Source organism: Babylonia areolata, chromosome 26 (genome assembly GCF_041734735.1).
Source record: "Babylonia areolata isolate BAREFJ2019XMU chromosome 26, ASM4173473v1, whole genome shotgun sequence".
NCBI lineage: Eukaryota > Metazoa > Mollusca > Gastropoda > Neogastropoda > Buccinidae > Babylonia > Babylonia areolata.
Window position 1 is genome coordinate 35,002,172 of NC_134901.1, and position 22,921 is coordinate 35,025,092.

Sequence of the window (22,921 nt, forward strand, 5' to 3'; positions counted from 1 at the left end):
TAGGGATCGGGAGAGAAGTCGTGTTTAGGGATCAGGGGGAGAGAAGTCGTGTTTAGGGATCAGGGGGAGAGAAGTCGTGGTTAGGGATCAGGGGGAGAGAAGTCGTGGTTAGGGATCAGGGGGAGAGACGTCGTGGCTAGGGATATGGGGGAGAGAAGTCGTGGTTAGGGATCAGGGGGAGAGAAGTCGTGGTTAGGGATCAGGGGGAATGAAGTCGTGGTTAGGGATCAGGGGGAATGAAGTCGTGGTTAGGGATCAGGGGGAATGAAGTCGTGGTTAGGGATCAGGGGAGATAAGTCGTGGTTAGGGATCAGGCGGAGAGAAGTCGTGGTTAGGGATCAGGGGGAGAGACGTCGTGGCTAGTGATCAGGGGGAGAGAAGTCGTGGTTAGGGATCAGGGGGAGAGAAGTCGTGGCTAGGGATCAGGGGGAGAGAAGTCGTGGTTAGGGATCAGGCGGAGAGAAGTCGTGGTTAGGGATCAGGGGGAGAGACGTCGTGGCTAGGGATATGGGGGAGAGAAGTCGTGGTTAGGGATCAGGGGGAGAGAAGTCGTGGTTTGGGATCAGGGGGAATGAAGTCGTGGTTAGGGATCAGGGGGAATGAAGTCGTGGTTAGGGATCAGGGGAGATAAGTCGTGGTTAGGGATCAGGGGGAGAGAAGTCGTGGTTAGGGATCAGGGGGAGAGAAGTCGTGGCTAGGGATCAGGGGGAGAGAAGTCGTGGCTAGGGATCAGGGGGAGAGAAGTCGTGGCTAGTGATCAGGGAAAGAAAAGTCATGGTTTGGGGAGAGAAGTCGTGTTTAGGGATCGGGAGATAAGTCGTGTTTAGGGATCGGGAGAGAAGTCGTGTTTAGGGATCTGGGGGAGAGAAGTCGTGGTTAGGGATCAGGGGAGAGAAGTCGTGCTTAGGGATCTGGGGGAGAGAAGTCGTGTTTAGGGATCTGGGGGAATGAAGTCGTGTTTAAGGATCAGGGGGAGAGAAGTCGTGTTTAGGGATCTGGGGGAGAGAAGTCGTGTTTAGGGATCTGGGGGAATGAAGTCGTGTTTAGGGATCAGGGGGAGAGAAGTCGTTGTTAGGGATCTGGGGGAGAGAAGTCGTGTTTAGGGATCTGGCGGAGAGAAGTCGTGGCTAGGGATCAGGCGGAGAGAAGTCGTGTTTAGGGATCGGGAGAGAAGTCGTGTTTAGGGATCAGGGGGAGCGAAGTCGTGTTTAGGGATCAGGGAGGGAGAGAAGTCGTGTTTAGGGATATGGGGGAGAGAAGTCGTGTTTAGGGATCAGGGAGGAAGAGAAGTCGTGTTTAGGGATATGGGGGAGAGAAGTCGTGGTTAGGGATCAGGGGGAATGAAGTCGTGGTTAGGGATCAGGGGGAATGAAGTCGTGGTTAGGGATCAGGGGAGATAAGTCGTGGTTAGGGATCAGGCGGAGAGAAGACGTGGTTAGGGATCAGGGGGAGAGACGTCGTGGCTAGTGATCAGGGGGAGAGAAGTCGTGGTTAGGGATCAGGGGGAGAGAAGTCGTGGCTAGGGATCAGGGGGAGAGAAGTCGTGGCTAGGGATCAGGGAAAGAAAAGTCGTGGTTTGGGGAGAGAAGTCGTGTTTAGGGATCGGGAGATAAGTCGTGTTTAGGGATCGGGAGAGAAGTCGTGTTTAGGGATCTGGGGGAGAGAAGTCGTGGTTAGGGATCAGGGGAGAGAAGTCGTGTTTAGGGATCTGGGGGAGAGAAGTCGTGTTTAGGGATCTGGGGGAATGAAGTCGTGTTTAAGGATCAGGGGGAGAGAAGTCGTGTTTAGGGATCTGGGGGAGAGAAGTCGTGGTTAGGGATCAGGGGAGAGAAGTCGTGTTTAGGGATCTGGGGGAGAGAAGTCGTGTTTAGGGATCTGGGGGAATGAAGTCGTGTTTAGGGATCAGGGGGAGAGAAGTCGTTGTTAGGGATCTGGGGGAGAGAAGTCGTGTTTAGGGATCTGGCGGAGAGAAGTCGTGGCTAGGGATCAGGCGGAGAGAAGTCGTGTTTAGGGATCGGGAGAGAAGTCGTGTTTAGGGATCAGGGGGAGAGAAGTCGTGTTTAGGGATCAGGGAGGGAGAGAAGTCGTGTTTAGGGATATGGGGGAGAGAAGTCGTGTTTAGGGATCAGGGAGGAAGAGAAGTCGTGTTTAGGGATCTGGGGGAGAGAAGTCGTGTTTAGGGATCAGGGAGGAAGAGAAGTCGTGTTTAGGGATCTGGGGGAGAGAAGTCGTGTTTAGGGATCTGGGGGAGAGAAGTCGTGTTTAGGGATCAGGGGGAGAGAAGTCGTGTTTAGGGATCAGGGGGAGAGAAGTCGGGTTTAGGGATCTGGGGGAGAGGTCGTGTTTAGGGATCAGGGGGAGAGAAGTCGTGTTTAGGGATCAGGGGGAGAGAAGTCGTGTTTAGGGATCGGGAGAGAAATCGTGTTTAGGGATGAGGCGGAGAGAAGTCGTGGTTCGGGATGAGGGGGAGAGAAGTCGTGGTTAGGGATCAGGGGGAGAGAAGTCGTGGTTAGGGATCAGGGGGAGAGAAGTCGTGGTTAGGGATCAGGGGGAGAGAAGTCGTGGTTAGGGATCAGGGGGAGAGAAGTCGTGGTTAGGGATCAGGGGGAGAGAAGTCGTGGTTAGGGATCGGAGGGGGGGGGGGGTGGAGAGAAGTCGTGGCACGTCACACGCTCTGCTCCTTGTAACCCCCCATGTCCACCGTCACAGCAGCCCTGGAGGATCGTCCCGGCCGCCCTTCCCCCCTCTCCTCCCCCTCCCCGTTGTTCCCCGGGCGGCTGGAGCGCGCCCCTCGCTCCTCCTGCCCGTCCCGGCTCCGGCTGCGTCGCCGGCGACGTCTGGGCGTGTCGTCCTCCGGGGCGGAGGTCGGCGTCGCCGCGCTGTGAGGCCGCTGCCCCTCCCCTCGGTCACTGCGTCGTCTTCGTCGTCGGCCAGACGATGGCGTACCTCCTCCTCCTCCTGCTTCTTCTTCATCTTCTCCGTAGAAGTTTTTGTTGCTGTTCTCCGGGGTTGGCTGGGAGTCCGACGGCGTTCCGTGACGACTGCGATGTCGACTGTCTACAGCCGGGGAGGGCTGCTGATGCTGCTGACCGGACGGCGCGGCGGCGGCGGCAGGGGAAGGAAGCCTGTAGTCGTTGTCAGGATCAGTCTGTGGCGCGGGGCCGCGACTTCTCCGCTTAGTTCTCTCGGACGACGACTGGCGGTGGTCGTGGTCGTGGTCGTGGCTGTGGCTGGGAGGAGGAGGAAGAGGGGAACGCCTGAGTGGGGCTGCAGGGTAAGGGTCGTCCCTGGACGAGGAGTCGCGCTCTTCTTCCTCACCCCGACCCCGCCCCTCCCGGGATGAGGAGTCCAGGTCGTCGGAGCCGCTGAGGTGAGCCGCCGGGCGCCTCTGCCCTCTGGGGCGGTCCCCGGGGGAGCGGTCACGGCGTCCCTGGAAGTCGTCGTCGTCGTCACGCTCCGCTTCCCGCCGTGATGAGCGTGGCGGGCGTTCTTCCTCTTCTCCTCCGCGGGAGCGTCGGTCTCTGCGTCTGTCGCTGTCTCTGTCTCCCCTTGCTCTGTGTCGGACCGGGTCTCTGTCTCTGTACCTGTCTCTGTCTCTATCTCTGTCACTCTCCCTATCCCTGTCTCTGTCCGTGTCGCGGTCTCTCTCCCTGTCCGAGTCTCTCTCCCTGTCCCTGCTTTGGTTGTTTCGGTCTCTCTCTTCATCTCTGTCTCTCTCGCCGTATCTGCTGCTTCTGTTTCTGTCCCTCTCTTCATCTCTGTCTCTCCTGCTGTACGCATCTCTGTCCCCGTCCCTATACCTCCTGCTGTCCCTATCCGTGTCGCCGTAACGGCTGGGGTAGGTGTTGCTCTGACGGCTGTGTCTGCTGTCGCTGTCCCAGTCTTCCCCTTGCAGGGCGCGGGAGCGGGGTCGCCTGTCGTGAGGTGCCTGGCGGCGGTCCTCCGGGTAGCGCTCATCATCATCATCACCATCATTGTGTGGATCGCGTGGGCGGCGGTCAAAGCTGCTGTCGGGGCGGGTCGGGTAGGGGCGGCGGTCTTCGCGGGGCGAGTCCCTGTCGGGGTCGTCCCTCCTGGCCGGGTGCCTGGGGCGGTGGTCACGGGGGTCATCCCTGTTGTCCCCTGGGTACCTGACAGGCAGACAGACAAGACAGACTGACACGTGTACACGTCTTTCGAGAAGGGTACACGTGTGTTTGTCAGTGTTAGCTCTACGTTTACTGATACAAAACCTGCCATAAGATAATGAGGGGAACTAAATTTCATTGTGACTTATGTATGTATGTATGTATATATATATATATATATATATATATATATATATATATATGTGTGTGTGTGTGTGTGTGTGTGTGTGTGTGCGTGTGTGTGTGTGTATGTGTGTGTGTGTGTGTGTGTGTGTGTGTGTGTGTGTGTGTGTGTGTGTGTGTGTGTGTGGTGAAATCGTGACATCAATGTGATTTTTGCATGTGTATCGTTCAGTATTGTACTTTCATACATTGTGAAAAAAGAAAAGAAGGAAGGACTATTTGGAGAAAGTATGAAAAATGTTTAGTGACTTTGTTCGTTATAAATCATATTACCATGTAATTCTCTATTCTGAATTTATATGTATCTACCTACCTACCTGTTTTACTGTCAATATACCTATATATATATCTATCTGTGTACACTCCTGTCTACCTACCTATCTATCTGCCTGCCTGCTTATCTGTCAGTCTATCTTTATATCTGTATATCTACCTACATATTAATGCAGTTTAAAAAAAAAATGTATACAGAAACATGTAATATCCATTTTCAAACATTTGGTCAAACGAACCTTTAGCGTCTAAGATGAATGCAATTTTAGACAAGAACGTTTCTGTAGTATAACGTGCAGAATAGAATAGAATAGAATAGAATAGAATAGAATAGAACAGAATAGAATATGTCTTTATTACCAAGTGTACCGGGGTCACAAGGAATATTGGTGGGGTGTGGGGGGAATAGTACACAACAAGGTACGAACATAAATCGAAAATCATACACAAACACACATACAGTAGAAATTAGGATACATATAAGTGCATATCCATATTAAAAAACTTGTGCATACACACACATGCATGGACTGCACACACACACACATGTACGCACGCACGCACACACACACACACACACACACACACACACATGGACACGTGCATATCCATGACCTGCCGCAGTCTTTGAGCCAACCCCCCCCCCCAAAAAAAAAACCCAGTAAAAGAACCCATGGCAACAGAATAGTTGTTACTGGCAAAATTCTGTAAAAAAAACAACAACAAAAAAACAACCCCCCCAAAAAAACAACAACAACAACAACAACAAACAAACAAAAACAAACAACAAAAAAAAAAAAACACCCAAAAAACAAACAAAAAAACAAAACAAAAACAACAAAAAACCAACAAAAAACAAAAAAACAGAAACCCACTTTGATAATATAACAAGTACACTTTCAGGAAAAAAAAAATGGGTGGCGCTGCACTGCGGCAAGACACTCTTTCCGGGGAGAGCAGCCTGACCTTCTTCACACACACACACAGAAATCTGTTGTGACAAAAAGCAAAGCCGTACAAGACAAAAACGATACAATATAACTGAAAGGTTCAAACGATACTGCCAGCCCGAAACGCGTCATCACACTGGTCTGGCGAGCAGGCTTCATCTCGCACTCAAACTGTTATTCTGATGAGCGCCCTTCCATAGAGTTTCCAGAATGCAGTTCAATACACTGGAATGCAATACATCACAGTGCAATACAAGACAGTATCAGTATCAGCAGCTCAAGGAGGCGTCACTGCGTTCGGTCAAATCCATATACGCTACACCACATCTGCCAAGCAGATGCCTGACCAGTACATTACAAACAGTACGTTACAAACAGTACATTACAAACAGTACATTATAAAAAGTACGTTACAAACAGCACATTACAAACAGTACGTTACAAACAGTACATTACAAACAGTACGTTACAAACAGTACATTACAAACAGTACGTTACAAACAGCACATTACAAACAGTACATTATAAAAAGTACGTTACAAACAGTACATTACAAACAGTACATTATAACATGTACGTTATAAACAGCACATTACAAACAGTACATTACAAACAGCACATTACAAACAGTACGTTACAAACAGTACATTACAAACAGTACGTTACAAACAGTACGTTACAAACAGTACATTACAAACAGTACGTTACAAACAGTACGTTACAAACAGTACATTATAAAAAGTACGTTACAAACAGCACATTACAAACAGTACATTACAAACAGTACATTACAAACAGTACGTTACAAACAGTACGTTACAAACGCATCCAACACGCCCACCACTTCTTCCATCCACACCGCTACCCTCGCCATATCAAGTTACTCTCTCTCTCTCTGTCTCTGTCTCTCTCTCCACTCACCGCGCTTTACCTGTGTAAGGCATTCAAAATCCGCACTTTGATATGTGATTAATTGTGCTTTTTGTGTGTGCATGTGCATCGCTAGATTTGTAGTGAAATGTTTTCTGTTCCATGTCGTTCTGAATAATGTGACAGTTGACGTTCACCGCCTCCCCTGCACGAGGGGGCCACGGCCTTTGGTGAATAAAAATGTTTGTTCTTGTTCTCTATTTCTCACTTTCTCTTTACTTTCCATCTCTCTTTTCCTCTCCAGCTGGTTTATTCACACTATGACAAAGTTCTGTATCCAATCCTTTTCTCTCTTACATCAAATATGCGAAATATTATATGTATAAGTTTAAATTTTTTTTTTTTTTAATGCTTTGAATGATACAGAAGAACTGATTCTCTTTCCCTGAACCCCCTCTGCTCTGACAAATAATAGCGACTGACATGTACAGTGTGCCATTAAAGGGTTGAAGAATAGTTTGTTTTGTTTTGTTTTTTTGTTGTTGGAGGAAGGTGGCAGAATGGTTAAGACGCTCAGCTGCCAATACAGAGAGTCCGTGAGGGTGTGGGTTCGAATCCCGCTCTCGCCCTTTCTCCTAAGTTTGACTGGAAAATCAAACTGAGCGTCTAGTCTTTCGGATGAGACGATAAACCGAGGTCCCGTGTGCAGCACGCACTTGGCGCACTGAAAAAGAACCCATGGCAACGAGAGTGTTGTCCTCTGGCGAAATTACGTAAAATGAAATCCACTTTCATAGGTACACAAATATGTAAACATGCACTCAAGGCCTGACTAAGCGCGTTGGGTTATGCTGCTGGTCAGGCATCTGCTCAACAGATGTGGTGTAGCGTGTATGGATTTGTCCGAACGCAGTGACGCCTCCTTGAGAAAGTGAAACTGAAACTGAAACTGTTGTTGATAAAATGTGTGCTTTTATCGAATGCACTTGGCTGTTTTTGTGTTTGATGCATTGTTTGGAAGGCGAAATGTGAAAGACCAGTCTCTTTATTTTGATATATTACCACTTTACGTTTCGTAATATATGTGTAATTTAATGTATAATGCCCTATTGTATTCATTTCATGTATTCTGTTTATTAAAGAGAAAAGAAACAAACAACAAAAAACAAACAAACAAACAAACAAAAAAAGGTTCGGACGTTCTCTCCGCTCACCTTCCGTCTCTCCTCTCCTCCTCCTCCTCCTCCTCCCGGGAAGAAAAGCGGTCCTCCCTGCTGCGAGACCTCCTCCTCCGTCTCCCCTGCACGGCACCACCACCCCCTCCTTCCTCCAGCCCCTCCTGGGAGTCCCGGGTTCGACTCCGACGTCTGGAGCGGGGCCGGGCGCGGCCGTAGTCGTCGTCGTCGTCGTCGTAGGCTTCCTCTGTGTACGGGGGCGGCATCTCGCCGTCGCCCAGGCCTCGGGTCGGGGTCTGTGAGCGCGAGCGTCGGCCCGACTGTCGGCCGTTGGCCGCGAGGGTTTGGGTCGGGGTGTACTTCAATTTGGGCAGGGTCTCGCTGTACACGGAGAAGGAGGCCTCCAGGGGGTCCCGACTGCTGGCCATTGAAGACGCCTGGCCCGCAGAAAATATACAGCTCCCAGTTAACGTACAACGAAACAACGACAAACGAAAACAACGACAAACAAAAAAAACAAAAAAAAACAAAAACAAAACAAAACAAAAAACAAACCCAGCAACAAAACAACAAACAGCCCAAAACAAACAAAACAACAACAAAACCAAAAACTAAAAACACAACAACAATCCAACAGCAAAAAACAAACTGAAAAACAAAACGGAAAAAAATGAAGCAAACCCCAACAAACAAATAAACCTGATTGACTGGTTCGTTGTGTGACTGAAATGGTGACTGCTTGGTTCTTTGTACGAACGGAATATGGTGACATAGTATGTCCATGGGTACCACAGGCTGGTTGTTGTTTTTTTTTTTTGTGTTGATGGAATGGTGAAATGGGCGTGTGTGTGTGTGGGGGGGGGGGGGGGGGGGGGGGGGGGGGGGGGGGGGGGGTGTCTAAGAACAGTCCTGATTGGTTGGTTTATTGTGTAAGTGGAATGGTGATTGGTTGGTTCTTTGTACGAAAGGAATACGGTGATATAATGTCCATGAGCAGCTCTGGTTGGTTGTTTTTTGTGTTGATGGAATGGTGAAATGTGTGTGTGTGTGTGGGGGGGGGGGGGGGGGGGGGGGGGGGGGGGGGGGTCTAAGAACACTCCTGATTGGCTGGCTTATTGTGTGAGTGGAATGGTGATTGGTTGGTTCTTTGTACGAATGGAATACGGTGACATAGTGTCCATGGGTACCACTGGCTGGTTGTTTTTTGTGTTGATGGAATGGTGAAATGGGCGTGTGTGTGTGTGTGTGGGGGGGTGGGGGGGAGGGGGGTTGTCTAAGAACACTCCTGATTGGCTGGCTTATTGTGTGAGGGGAATGGTGATTGGCTGGTTCTTTGTACGAATGGAATACGGTGACATAGTGTCCATGGGTACCTCTGGTTGGTTGGTCTTTTGAGTTGATGGAATGATGAAATGGTCTCTGAAAACAGTCCTGATTGGCTGTTTTTGTGTGAGTGGCATGGTGAAATAGTGTCTAAGAACAGCCATGGTTGGTTGTTTCTTTGTGTGAATGGAATGGTGATATAATGTCTAAGGACAGTCCTAACTGGTTGGTTTAGAGTGTGAGTGGAATGGTGAAAAGGTGCCCAAGAAAGGCTCTGGTTGGTTGGATCTTAGTGCGAATGGAATGGTAAAGCAGTAAAGAAGGTAAAGAAGAACGGCTTTGGTAGGTTCATTGCGGGAACGGTGTGATGAAATAGTGTGCAAGAAGAACAGCTTTGGTTGGTTCATTGTGAGAACGGTGTGATGAAATAGTGTGCAAGAACAGCTTTGGTAGGTTCATTGTGAGAACGGTGTGATGAAATAGTGTGCATGAACAGCTTTGGTAGGTTCATTGTGAGAACGGTGTGATGAAATAGTGCGCAAGAAGAACAGCTTTGGTTGGTTCATTGTAAGAACGGTGTGATGAAATAGTGTGCAAGAAGAACAGCTTTGGTAGGTTCATTGTGAGAACGGTGTGATGAAATAGTGTGCAAGATCAGCTTTGGTAGGTTCATTGTGAGAACGGTGTGATGAAATAGTGTGCAAGAAGAACAGCTTTGGTTGGTTCATTGTGAGAACGGTGTGATGAAATAGTGTGCAAGAACAGCTTTGGTAGGTTCATTGTGAGAACGGTGTGATGAAATAGTGTGCAAGAAGAACAGCTTTGGTAGGTTCATTGTGAGAACAGTGTGATGAAATAGTGCGCAAGAAGAACAGCTTTGGTTGGTTCATTGTAAGAACGGTGTGATGAAATAGTGTGCAAGAAGAACAGCTTTGGTAGGTTCATTGTGAGAACGGTGTGATGAAATAGTGTGCAAGAAGAACAGCTTTGGTAGGTTCATTGTGAGAACGGTGTGATGAAATAGTGTGCAAGAAGAACAGCTTTGGTAGGTTCATTGTGAGAACGGTGTGATGAAATAGTGTGCAAGAACAGCTTTGGTAGGTTCATTGTGAGAACGGTGTGATGAAATAGTGTGCAAGAAGAACAGCTTTGGTAGGTTCACTGTGAGAACGGTGTGATGAAATAGTGTGCATGAACAGCTTTGGTAGGTTCATTGTGAGAACGGTGTGATGAAATAGTGTGCAAGAACAGCTTTGGTAGGTTCATTGTGAGAACGGTGTGATGAAATAGTGTGCAAGAAGAACAGCTTTGGTAGGTTCATTGCGAGAACGGAAGGGCGAAAAGGTGTCCAAGAAGAAGTCTGATACCTAGGGTTGTCCTTGGTAAAATTCTGTAGCAGAAAACTCCCACTTTGATAGTAAAACAACTACACTTGCAGACAAGGGAAAAAACCCAATAATAGTGGCGCTGCACTGTGGAGACAGACTTTCCCTCTGGGAGGATACAGCAGCCCGCAGTTAACACAGAAAAATGTTGTGACAAAAAAAGTGTGTATATGATTTCCGGTTCATGTTTGTACCCCTGATGTAACAGCCCCCCACCCCACCCCGCCTCCCCCGTCCCAGGTCCCAGTCCCCGCCCCAATATTCCTTGTGACCCCTATACACTTGGTAATACAGACATACTATATTCTGTTCTTCATGTTAACACAATGCAATACAATGCAATTCTTTGCAACATAATGCAATACAATACATGAAAGAAAGAAAGAAAGAAAGAAAATAAAGAATGAAAGAACGAAAGAAAGAAAGAAAGAATCATCACCCACCCTCACCCTTATCTCCGCCAAGTCTTCCTTCTCCCCAGTTTCCTCTAACGAACCATTCAACCACACACCTCCTTCTCTCTGAGGAAAGTTTTCGAACGATAACAATTAAAAGTGAGAATCATGAACGCTTCACAAACAAAATTCCCGCAGTCACCTACTAGTATCAGTCACGTGACATCTAAAACAAAATTCCCTCTGCCCACTTCCCCCTCGTCACCCTCACCGTCATATCCACCAAGACCTCCTTCTACCAAGTTCCCCAAACTAACCACCATTCATTCAACCATACCTCCTCCCCTTTCTACCTTTTAAACGATAACATTCAACTGTGAAAATCAGCAACACTTTACAACAAAACGTGTACAATCACCTGCTAGCATCAGTGACGGGACATGAAAATAAATTCCACTTCCCCCCTCGCTACCTTCACCCTCATATCCACCAAGACCTTCTTCTACCAAGTTTCCCAGACTTACCACCATTCATTCAACCACACCTCCTCCCATTTCTACCTTTGAAACGATAACATTCAACTGTGAATTAATGATTAACACTTCACAACAAAAATGTCTACAATTACCTACCAGTATCTGTGACTGGACATTAAAACAAAAATTTCCGCTCCTCAAAGCTCACCCAGTCTGGCTCCACAACTAAGCCATTATTGTCGTCAGTAAGGGGCTTAGTAGGTGGTGTCCTCAGTACGTTAAAATCAGAACAGGTACTACAGATCAACACCGAAGTGACTCAGCAGCAGCGCAGGGTCTCCTCTGGTGTGTGGCCTCTTGAAGACCTAACATCGACTGTTCCCTGTAGACTATAGACGCTGGCACTGATACAGACGAACCTAGGTGTGGCCGTGTATGGGGGGCTCGGAATGAGTTTTGGTGCAGATGATAGGACGGAAAAAACCCAACCCAAATCCCCTCCCCTCGCCACCCTTCCCCTCACCCTCATATCCGCCAAGTTCGCTTTCTCCTCTTTGGTCACCCAGCGCCGCCCTGTCTGCTTCCGGCACCAGAGGACAGCGAAGACGACGATGGCGACGAGGAGCAGGGAACCGATGACGATGACGGCGATGCCGCCGTCGTCGAGGTAGTTGCAGTACTGGTCCTCGTCCACCCAGTCGCCGCAGTCGTTCCAGCCGTCGCACAGCAGGTGCTCGGCGATGCAGCGCGGCGGGCCTTGCGACTGGCACAGGTACTCCTCCCCCCGACACGGCGCTGGAACACCCAATCAGTCAGCCAGTGAGGCTGTGAGTGAGCTGAGTGAGTGAAGTGATGGCCTAGAGGTAACACGTCCGCCTAGGAAGCGAGAGAATCTGAGCGCGCTGGTTCGAATCACGGCACAGTCGCCAGTGTTTTCCTCTCCTCGACTAGACCTTGAGTTGTGGTCTTGGACGCTAGTCATTCGGTTGAAGCGATAGACCCAGGTCCCGTGTGCAGCACAGCACTTAGTGCACGTAAAAGAACCCACGCCAACAAAAGGATTGTCCCTGGCAAAATTCTGTAGAAAATCCACTTCGATAGGAAAAACAAAAAACAAAACGAAACAAACAAACAAACAACCCCCCCAAAAAAAAACAACAACAACAAACAAACAAACAAAAAACCCCCACAAAAAAACAACAACAAAAAAAAACAACAAAAACCAAACAATAAATCACTGCAGGCAAGAAAAAATACAAAGAAAGAAAGAAAGAAAGAAAAAAAAAGGGTGGCGCTCTCAGTGTAGCAACGTGCTCTCCCTGGGGAGAGCAGCCCGAATTTCACACAGAGAAATCTGTTGTGACAAAAAGGAGTAATAAAATACAATAATACGATACAATACAAGAGAGGCAAGGCCTTCAAGACTCACTTGTGATAAATTAAGTCCCCTAGCATTAATTACAGAGTAATTTCCCTTTTTTACTATCTGCAGCAAAACGTTTGCAAAATAAATAAAAATTCCATGCTTGGCAAATTAAGTTCCGGTTTGAACAAAAAATGATAATAATGACTCCTCTTGTTGTTGTGTCAGAATAAGAGGTCAAAGTGCCAAGTTTAGAGAATACAAAAAATATAAATATAACAGTAAATGCAGTTTGCATATAATTAGGCTTCTTTTTTTAATTTTTTTTGTGCCCATCCCAGAGGTGCAATATTGTTTTAAACAAGATGACTGGAAAGAACTGAATTTTTCCTATTTTTATGCCAAATTTGGTGTCAACTGACAAAGTATATGCAGAGAAAATGTCAATGTTAAAGTTTACCACGGACACACAGACACACAGACACACAGACACACACACACACACACACACACACACAGACGACCGAACACCGGGTTAAAACATAGACTCACTTTGTTTACACAAGTGAGTCAAAAACGGGTTGGGTCAGTCTGAGAACCACGGAGTCAGATCAGAAAGTGTAAGCCAGTCCTTCGGTCAAGCAGTAAGTCAACGGCGCTAAACAAACACCCAGTGAGTCAACCAGTGAGGCGCTGCCTAGACACTCATATCTCACAGCAGGGGAATTCCAGTGTCTACTGTCAGTGAGTGAAGTAACACGGCCGGGGAGGTCAGTCTTGAGAGAACGAAGGAGCCAAACTGTAGGACAGCTCTTCGGGTCAACCAGCCAGTCAACTTAACTCTTTCCATACGAACGCCGAAAGAGACGCGTTAACAGCGTTTCACCCCAATTATCACCATCAAAATATTGCAAGCGGAAGGCTCTTATACTGAAGAGGTGAATGTTGACAAACAATACCACAATTCTGACGACGGAAGCTAAAGGTTGGGTCATTCAGACACCCACTGGACATCCGAGGGGTCTGTGTAGAGGAGAAGAGAGGACTGGCCGTACTGAGTGAGTTAACCTGCCAACCAGTCAGTCTGTCGACTGGTCAACCTGTCAACCAAAATCTTGTCAGCTAACCAGTCATCCAACCTGTTAGTTATGCAGTCAGTGTGTCAACCAGTCAGTCAAATTTTTAGTCACTCAGTAAAACCATCCAGTCAGTCTACCTGTGCCAACCAATAAGCCAAACGGTCAACCTGCCAGTCAACCAAACTTTTAACCAGTCAACCAGTCAATCAATCAATCAACCCGTCAACTAACCAGTCAGCTAACAAATCAGTCAACCAGTCAACCAAAGGAATGAACGAAGAAGGAAGCAATAAAAAGAAAACAGTGAAAACGATCAAAGGCAGTGGAGTGATGGAGGGAGGAAAGAAGTAAACTGGTCAGAAGAAGATATATATATATATATATAGCAAGAACAAAAGCAAGAGGGAAGTGAAGGCGGGGGAAGACGAGGAGAACCGAGGGAGACAGACAGACAGACAGACAGACACACACACACACACACACACAGACAGAGACAGAGAGACAGGAGGCAGAGACAGAGAGAGAGATAGAGAAGGGGAGGGAGAGAGAGAGATAGAGAGAAGGGGGTCGGGTGGAGAGAGAGAGAAAGGGAGAGGGAGAGAGAGAAGGGAAGAGAGAGAAGGGAAGAGAGAGAGAGAGAGAGAGAGAGAGAGAGAGAGAGAGAGGATGAGTGAGAGACAGAAAGAGAGAAGATGAGTAAGAGACAGAAAGAGAGAAAAATGGAGAGAGAGAGAGAGAAAGAGAGACAGACAACAGACAGAGGGGTCTAACATCACTCAAAGTAAAAAAAAAAAACGTAAAAGAAAGAAGACACAGGAGTTATTTCCAAGCAGAGGGTAAGGGGATGGGGATGGATGGAGTGACGGGTGGGACTGAAAGAATGAACGACAGGGAAAAACCAAGAGAGGTGAGCGGTGGCTGAGGGTGTGGGTGGGGCGTGGGGGAGTGAGGGGGGGGGGGGGGGGGGGCAGCAGCATGCAAGCTAACAAACAGCACTGTGGAAAGAAAGAAAGAACAAAAGAAAGAAAGAAAGAAAGAAAGAAAGGGAAAAACCAAGAGAGGTGAGCGGTGGCTGGGGGTGGGGGTGGGGTTGGGGCGTGGGGAGGGGGCAGCAGCATGCAAGCTAACAAACAGCACTGTGGAAAGAAAGAAAGAACAAAAGAAAGAAAGAAAGGAAGAAAGAAAGGGAAAAATCAAGGGAGGTCAGCTGTGGTTAGGCGCTGGGGTGGGGAGGGGACCTGGGGGGGGGGGCAGCAGCAAACAAACAAATTAACATACAGCACAGCACAACACAGCACAGCATTACAAAGCACAACACAGCATTACAAAGCACAACACAGCACAACACAGCATTACAAAGCACAACACAGCACAGCACAACACAGCATTACAAAGCACAGCGCAGCACAGCACAGCATTACACAGCACAGCACTACACAGTACAGCACAGCACAGCATAACATAGCACAGCACAGCACAACACAGCATTACAAAGCACAACACAGCACAGCTCAGCACAGCATAACATAGCACAGCACAGCACAACACAGCATTACAAAGCAAACACAGCATTACAAAGCACAGCGCAGCACAGCACAACACAGCACAGCACATCACAACACAGCATTACACAGCACAGCACTACACAGTACAGCACAGCTTAACATAACACTGCACAGCACAGCACAGCACAGCACAGCACTGACGGTCGGTCCTGAAGAGGGTGAAGTGGATCTGGAAGCCCCGGCCCTTCACCTGCCCCTCCGCCTCGGCCCGGATCAGCAGCAGGGAGCTGCTGACGTAGTACTGGTCCTTGGGCATCTCGGCCATGCCCCCGCACACCGACTGCCGCAGCGCTGAGCACGCCACGCCCACACACACACAAAGATGATGTACACGCGCATGTACAGGCACAATCACAGTGCACAGGCACAGACACACACACACGCGCGCACATACACACACACGCAAGCACACACACACACACACACACGCGCGCGCGCGCACTCATTCAGACACAGGCACAAAGACTGGCACACACACTCATGCACACCGACACACGCACTCAGGCAAATACACACGCGCACAATCACACACACACACTCAAGCACAGACACAGACACAGACACGCATACACTCCGGCACACACACGCACACACGTACAAGCACGCACACACACACACTCAGGCACAGACACAGACACACATACACACAGGGGGCGGGCGGAGGGGAGGGGGAGCAGGTGCCTGACCACAAACACACACACGCACACACACATACACGCAAGCAAACACATATACACACATATCGACAATTTATACACGCGTGTAGATACATACGCACACGTATAGGTATCTTTTTTACACGCATGCACACATTGGACATATACATACGCGGGAATAAAACAAGCATACTAATGTAAACACACACACACACACACAAACCCACCCCCCCACACCCACCCCCCGCCCCCCACAAAACCCAATCTCCTCCGACCACTTCCCTCTTCCACGCCCCCCCCCCACACCCATACCTCCTTCACCCACACCCCCACATTCCGCCCCCCTCCCCACCCACCCCTTACCGACCCACACCCACAACACCCACACAAGGACACACCCACCTTTGATGGGCTGGTTGACAGTGCCATCGAAGAACCTGAGGCTGGCGGTGCTGCATTGCACGGGGTCCTCGCTGTGGAACTCCAGCCAGATGAAGTAGAACATGAGGCCGAATCCGCCGGGGACACCCAGGGAGATGTCACAGCGGTCCTCTTCGTTGACGAAGGGGCCGATCCTCGGGGGGAACTGGCTCTCGATGACGCCGGCGTCGTACTCGTTCTCGGAAGCGTGCGCGACGGTGCCCTGGAGGTCCACGTAGCCCCGACACGTCATGTAGAGCACTGGCAGGGAATGAATGAATGAATGAATGAGTGGGTGCGTGCGTGGGAGGGGCTTAAGGGGGTGGGGTGGAGGGGGGTGGGTGGGTGGATGGATGGATGGGTTAACTGATGGATGGGTGGGTGGATGGATGGATGGATAGGTGGATCGATGGGTGGATGGATGGATGGATGGATGAATGGATAGATGGGTTTATTGATGGATGAGTAAACGGATGCGTGGATGGATAGATAAACGATTGAATAAATGGATGAATGACTGGGTTGATGAATGATTGGAAGAAAGAATGGATGGATGGATGGATGAATGAATGGATGGATGGATGAATGAATGGATGTGTGGATGGACGGATGGATGAAGGAATGGATAGATGGATGAAGGAATAAATAGATTCATGAATGAATGGAATGATGGATGAATGGGTGGAGGCGTGGATGGATGGATCAATGAAAGGATGGATAACTGGATAGAAAAATGAATGAATGAATGAATGAATGAATGAATGAATGCACACACGAATGAAGTTTATATTCTGGGGGTAACAGAGTGAGTGTATAATTTTTCCTCTCACTCAGCCCTCGAAAGAAAGGGGATGGAGTTGGGGACTGGGGTATGCATAGTGAATGAGCGGACTGCTCTACCTTTGTGTCCCGTACATGTACACATGTGGAGTGATGGCCTAGAGGTAACGCGTCCGCCTAGGAAGCGAGAGAATCTGAGCGCGCTGGTTCGAATCACGATATTTTCTCCCCCTCCACAAGACCTTGAGTGGTGGTCTGGACGCTAGTCATTCAGAGGAGACGATAAACCGAGGTCCCGTGTGCAGCATGCACTTAGCGCAAATAAAAGAACCCACGGCAACAAAAGGGTTGTTCCTGGCAAAATTCTGTAGAAAAATCCACTTCGATAGGAAAAACAAATAAAACTGCACGCAGGAAAAAAAAAATGGGTGGCGCTGTAGTATAGCGACGCGCTCTCCCTGGGGAGAGCAGCCCGAATTTCACACAGAGAAATACAAATACAAAACACACAAGTATGATGCCTTTCTCAGAGGGTTAAAGGGAACGAGGCAGGAGAGCATGTACCACCATCTCAATTATAAAAAAGGAATTGGTGGAGTTTCGCGACGATAAAAGCTTTTATGATTTGATTTTTCATTAATGTCTGAATTGTACATTACGTGAGTGTCTCAATACATAGAGAAGCTAAGAGTCTAACAATTTGTTTTCATTGTCATCATAAAAATGACCTTCTTGAAGGGAAGGGTGTGTCAGTTACTAAATCTTTTTTTTATCATTATTTTTTTTAAAAATTTAGATTTCGCTTTGATATTTGTTGACGAGCATTTGAATGAGCAAAAAATGTTTTTTTTCTGTTTCTACTGCTTGAAACAGACATTAAAGTGAGAGAGAGAGAGAGACAGATAGAGACAGAGACAGACACACAAAGAGAAATAGGTACACATACATGTACACATAGTGATACAGAAAGAGTGACACACAATTCAAGAACATGAAAATTTAAGTCTTTGACTTCTGCTGGGGTATGGATGATATCAAATAAGATCATTGGTATTTTACACCAAAATCAAAACTTAAATAGCAATCAAAGCAAAAAAAAAAAAAAAAAAAAAAAAAAAGCGATGAAAATAAAATGCAATATTATGTTATTTACATACGATTTCCCATTTAAACAAATTTCCTCACTTTCAAACACACTCGCCTCAGTAATTTCAGGAAACATTAAAAACTGATTTCGGTCGGATTGAAATATATGTATTTTAAAAATGAACTGATTTCGTAATCTGCAAAATTAATTTTGGGTCATTCCATTTTTCAAAATAAAATGAAACTCATCTCCAGGCATTGCCACGTCGAAGTTATGACAAATACGTAATATAAATAGGAAATTCACGTGTAATATTCTTTCTCTGTTTCTCTCTCTCACACACACACACGTACACACAAACACACACAGACACACACACATACAGACACACACACACACGACAGTCTAGCTGTTCGACAGACAGGAGAACATCACTCACCCACCAGCCACCCCCCTCTCCAACCCTTTCACACACATGAAAATAGTATTCACACACAGAGGAGAACTTGGATGCGAATGCGGAAGTGATCGCTGAATTTTCCCCGTGTCTTTGGTTTTCCAAGTTCAATCACCAGCGATACAACCCATTACACATCGCCAACACCAACTAAACACCGCGCGTACTGTGTCTTTTCCACTGTGGGGAAATGTTACTGCACTTTTCTGACATTTAATCAAACACCACGACTTGTCATTTCAAACAATACTCAACAGGTAAGACCAAAGTTGTAGAGGCTACACAGAGCAGACGATAACCTATCGTTGACGTTTCCTATCAGTCGATTACAGATCATCAGGTGAATATGATTACGAAGACAGTCGAAAAATAATTAATACTACTTACGTGGAGCATATCCAGCCACAGTGTGCAAACATACCACACAAACTAGAACCACCGCAAAATGGAGATGAAGCCAAAGCGACGCTGTTACCGACGCGGAGGCCATGTTGTTTCGCATTGTTTGGTCACCGTCTGTGTGTCACAGCCTCGAAAACAGTTGACCTACTTTGACATTGTCGTCGAATACTTGCCTCACCTTTTCCAGGTAAAAAATACACCTTGGCTATTCAGCACCACAATGTTCGCTGTGAACACTTTACGTTTCTGTTATTATTGTAAAAATGGGGTTTTAAATGTGCTTCTGTGAAAACACAGTCGACAAACCAGTACATTTTCAGCTGAATGTTCGACAAGGGAAGTAATCTATAACAGAAGAGGGAAATTACGACACGTCATTTGTATGAGTATTCTCCCTTGCAAATGCCAACACTCGATTTTTGGGGTGTGTGTGTGTGTGTGTGTGTGTGTGTGTGTGTGTGTTTGTGTGTGCGTGTGTGTGTGTCTGTGCGTCTGTGTGCGCGTGTGTGTACGTGTGTGTGTGTGTGTGTGTGTGTGTGTGTGTGTGTGCGTGTGTGTATGTGTGTGTATGTGAGGAAGACAGAGACAGAGACAGAAAGAGAGAGACAGAGAGAGAGAGAGAGAGAGAGAGAGAGAGAGAGAGAGAGACAGACAGACAGACAGACAGACAGACAGACAGCGACAGAGAGAGACACAGAGAGAGAGAGAGACAGAGAGAGAGAGAAAATATCGGAATTCGTTAACTTCGAGGATGACAGACAAGCGATTGTGTGCTTCTTTCATCCAGTCTCCGCCTGATACAGGGCCTATAGGGGCCTACTGCACTATAATACAATCTACACTGGAGCAAGAACCCCATTCATTTGTGAGCACAGATCAACAACAAACAAAACAGACAGACAGAGAAGTGTATACGAGTGAGAGAGAGCGAGGGAGCGACAGAGCTGAAATTGTTTCTTTCTTTTTGATCTAATAAAAAAAAATGCACATTAAAAAAAAAAAGATGACCCCGAAGTATGCAACTGGAAAACACACCCATACATCCACACACACACACACATACATCCAGACACACACACACATACATCCAGACACACACACACATCCAGACACACACACACACACACACACACACACACACACACACACACACACACACACACACACACACACATCCAGACACATACACACACACACACACACACACGCACACACACACACACATCCACACACACACACATCCACACACACACACATACATCCAGACACACACACAAACACACACACACACACACACATCCATACACATACACACATACCAACACACACACATACACACAAACACACACACACACACACACAGAGTTTATATCTATATTCATACTTATTCAAGTAGTTTTGCATGTCATTATCATATAAAGTGTATCCTCAACACTTTATCAAAATTGTATTACGGTACAACGCTGCACTCATAGCTGTCGATTCACGATTTATTGTTTTCAAATCAGTTGACTCCTATTACATTAACCCCCTCCCCGCTACCCTCCATACATCTATCTATCTATCTATCTATCTATGTATGTTACCTGTCACCTGCTCTAATATTCAGAGTAAAGATTTATTGGCCATAATAACAATAACAATGATAATTTGTATTTGTATTTCTTTTTATCACAACAGATTTCTCTGTGTGAAATTCGGGCTGCTCTCCCCAGGGAGAGCGCATCGCTATACTACAGTGCCACCCATTTTTTTTTTGTATTTTTTCCTGCGTGCAGTTTTATTTGTTTTTCCTATCGGAGTGGATTTTTCTACAGAATTTTGCCAGGAACAACCCTTTTGTTGCCGTGGGTTCTTTTACGTAAGCTAAGTGCATGCTGCACACGGGACCTCGGTTTATCGTGTCATCCGAATGACTAGCGTCCAGACCACCACTCAAGGTTTGGTGGAGGGGGAGAAAATATCGGCAGCTGAGCCGTGATTCGAACCAGCGCGCTAAGATTCTCTCGCTTCCTAGGCGGACGCGTTACCTCTAGGCCATCACTCCACTTAATAACACTGATAACACTGCTACTACTCAGTTCTACTACTACTACTACTACTACAACTGGACATTTGTTGAGCGCTTTCCTCCCTTAAAGAGAGCTCAAAGCGCTTTACAATAAACATAATTTTTATTTACTGTGTGATCCTTGGTGCAAGCTGCAGTGGGGGTCTGATTCCTGTCCCATGCAAAACACTGCTCTGCTCAGGTGAAGAAATCAAAAGTAGCTTGCACTTTGTGACCTACCTTAGTATATCTATCTATCTATCTATCTATCTATCTATCTATCTATATATATATATTACCTCCCTTGTGCATATGACTGCAGCGTCCTTTTTTTCCGGCAGCCTGAGCAAGCGGCTATGATTTTTCTGGGCATTTAAATACAGCTGTAAAGTTATGACCTGAGTACTGTTACTCTATAAAGATACAGATTACGCTTTACCATGCATATCTATTTACCACGAACATAACGCACACATAACTTCCAGTCGGCTTAATGAAGATGTATAGTATTGATCTCAACTGTCACAACAAAGAAGAAGAAGAAGAAGATACATGGCCATATATGTGCATAGCACAACATATAAAAATTTTCTAGGTTGGCATTGTCCAAAAGAACCAGACCCCCAAAATCTGGCATATGTACATCCTTTGTATGGTGTGACCGGTTTGTGATGTAACAAAAAGAGAGCCTCTTTTTTGTGTATTTTTGATTGATTGATTTTTAAAGAAAATGTTGTTATTACTGTTTACTTTCTATCATTCCCCAAGTGTGTTTCTCTTCTTTATACTTTTAAGTGACTGATTAAAAAAAAGAAAAGAAGAAGAAAATAAGAGAGAAATAAATGCAAATCACGTGAAAAAAAGGAGCGTGCAAAAAAGAAAAAAAAAAGAAAAGAAAAAAAGTGTGCTTATACGCGCTCAAGTTCGTTGAATCCAGCCTATTTTTATTTATTGTACGAAGAGATAGTAATATTTGTCTTTTGTGTATAAAAAGAACGGATTGGATTCAGATTGGATTCATTTATTACATTAATTTACTATTATTCCCCACCCCCTCTCCCTTCCGCCTTGTATCTTTAATTTCAGCAGCATCTGGTAGGTTGTCAAGGCCTGAACAGCGTACATAGGTCAAACATCTGCTTCTTTATCACTGATTTTTTTTTTTCCAAACAGATGTAGCGCAGGACATGTGGAACAGAAAGCAAGTTTTGACGCCAGCTTGAAACTGAAACTAAAAACTGTGAACCCACCTCCTCTCCCTATTTGCATATGACCTCGGAAAAAGCTTGTGTTCGACCCGTGTCAGCTGACCTAATGATGATGTCAGGGTTGAGGTACTGGCAGGGGTTTAACATTCCGTGTTTTTCGGTTGGGCTGGAGTGAATTTCACTGTCGTGCTGAAACAAAACCATGGCCTGTCATGTCGTCAGTTACATATTCAGGGGAATAAACAGCAACAACAGACTGCAGTCCTCTTCAGCTGACAGAGTTTCGGAGTAATGTCTGTGTCTGTGAAGAAACCGGTCTCAAAACACACACACACACACACACACACACACAAACCAATGTCTCGTGCCACAAGTATTGTGAATTCCACCTTCACCACAGAACAACGGACTGATAAGAGCTTACCTACGTGTGGTGCAGGTTTTTTCTCCCCTCGTGTGTGTGTGTGTGTGTGTGTGTGTGTGTAGACCAGGCGTGTCATTATTCAGCGCAGTGTGTGAACTGACCTCAGTCACTGCATTCATCAATCTCCTGCACAATAATAAACTACTGTGTTTTTGTTTAGGGTGAGCTCGAATTGCTGAACACACACGCGCACATACAAGCGCGCGCGCGCGCGCACACACACACACACACGCACACCCCACCCCCTACCTCTGACCCATGAACGGGGTCAGC

The 22,921-nt window shown here is 46.8% G+C and overlaps 1 protein-coding gene across 1 annotated transcript; it reads right to left on the reverse strand.

Moving 5' to 3' along the window:
• Positions 1-2,347: 2,347 nt before the first annotated feature.
• On the reverse strand, positions 2,348-19,139 carry LOC143300354 (uncharacterized). The gene is made up of 6 exons (XM_076613963.1): positions 18,952-19,139; positions 16,223-16,501; positions 15,306-15,455; positions 11,681-11,952; positions 7,618-8,015; positions 2,348-4,130 (listed from the first exon to the last, which is right to left on the reverse strand). The coding sequence occupies exons 1-6, from the start codon at positions 19,064-19,066 to the stop codon at positions 2,666-2,668; spliced, it is 2,679 nt and encodes an 892-aa protein (XP_076470078.1). The 5' UTR covers positions 19,067-19,139; the 3' UTR covers positions 2,348-2,665.
• Between the last annotated feature and the right edge of the window lie 3,782 nt (positions 19,140-22,921).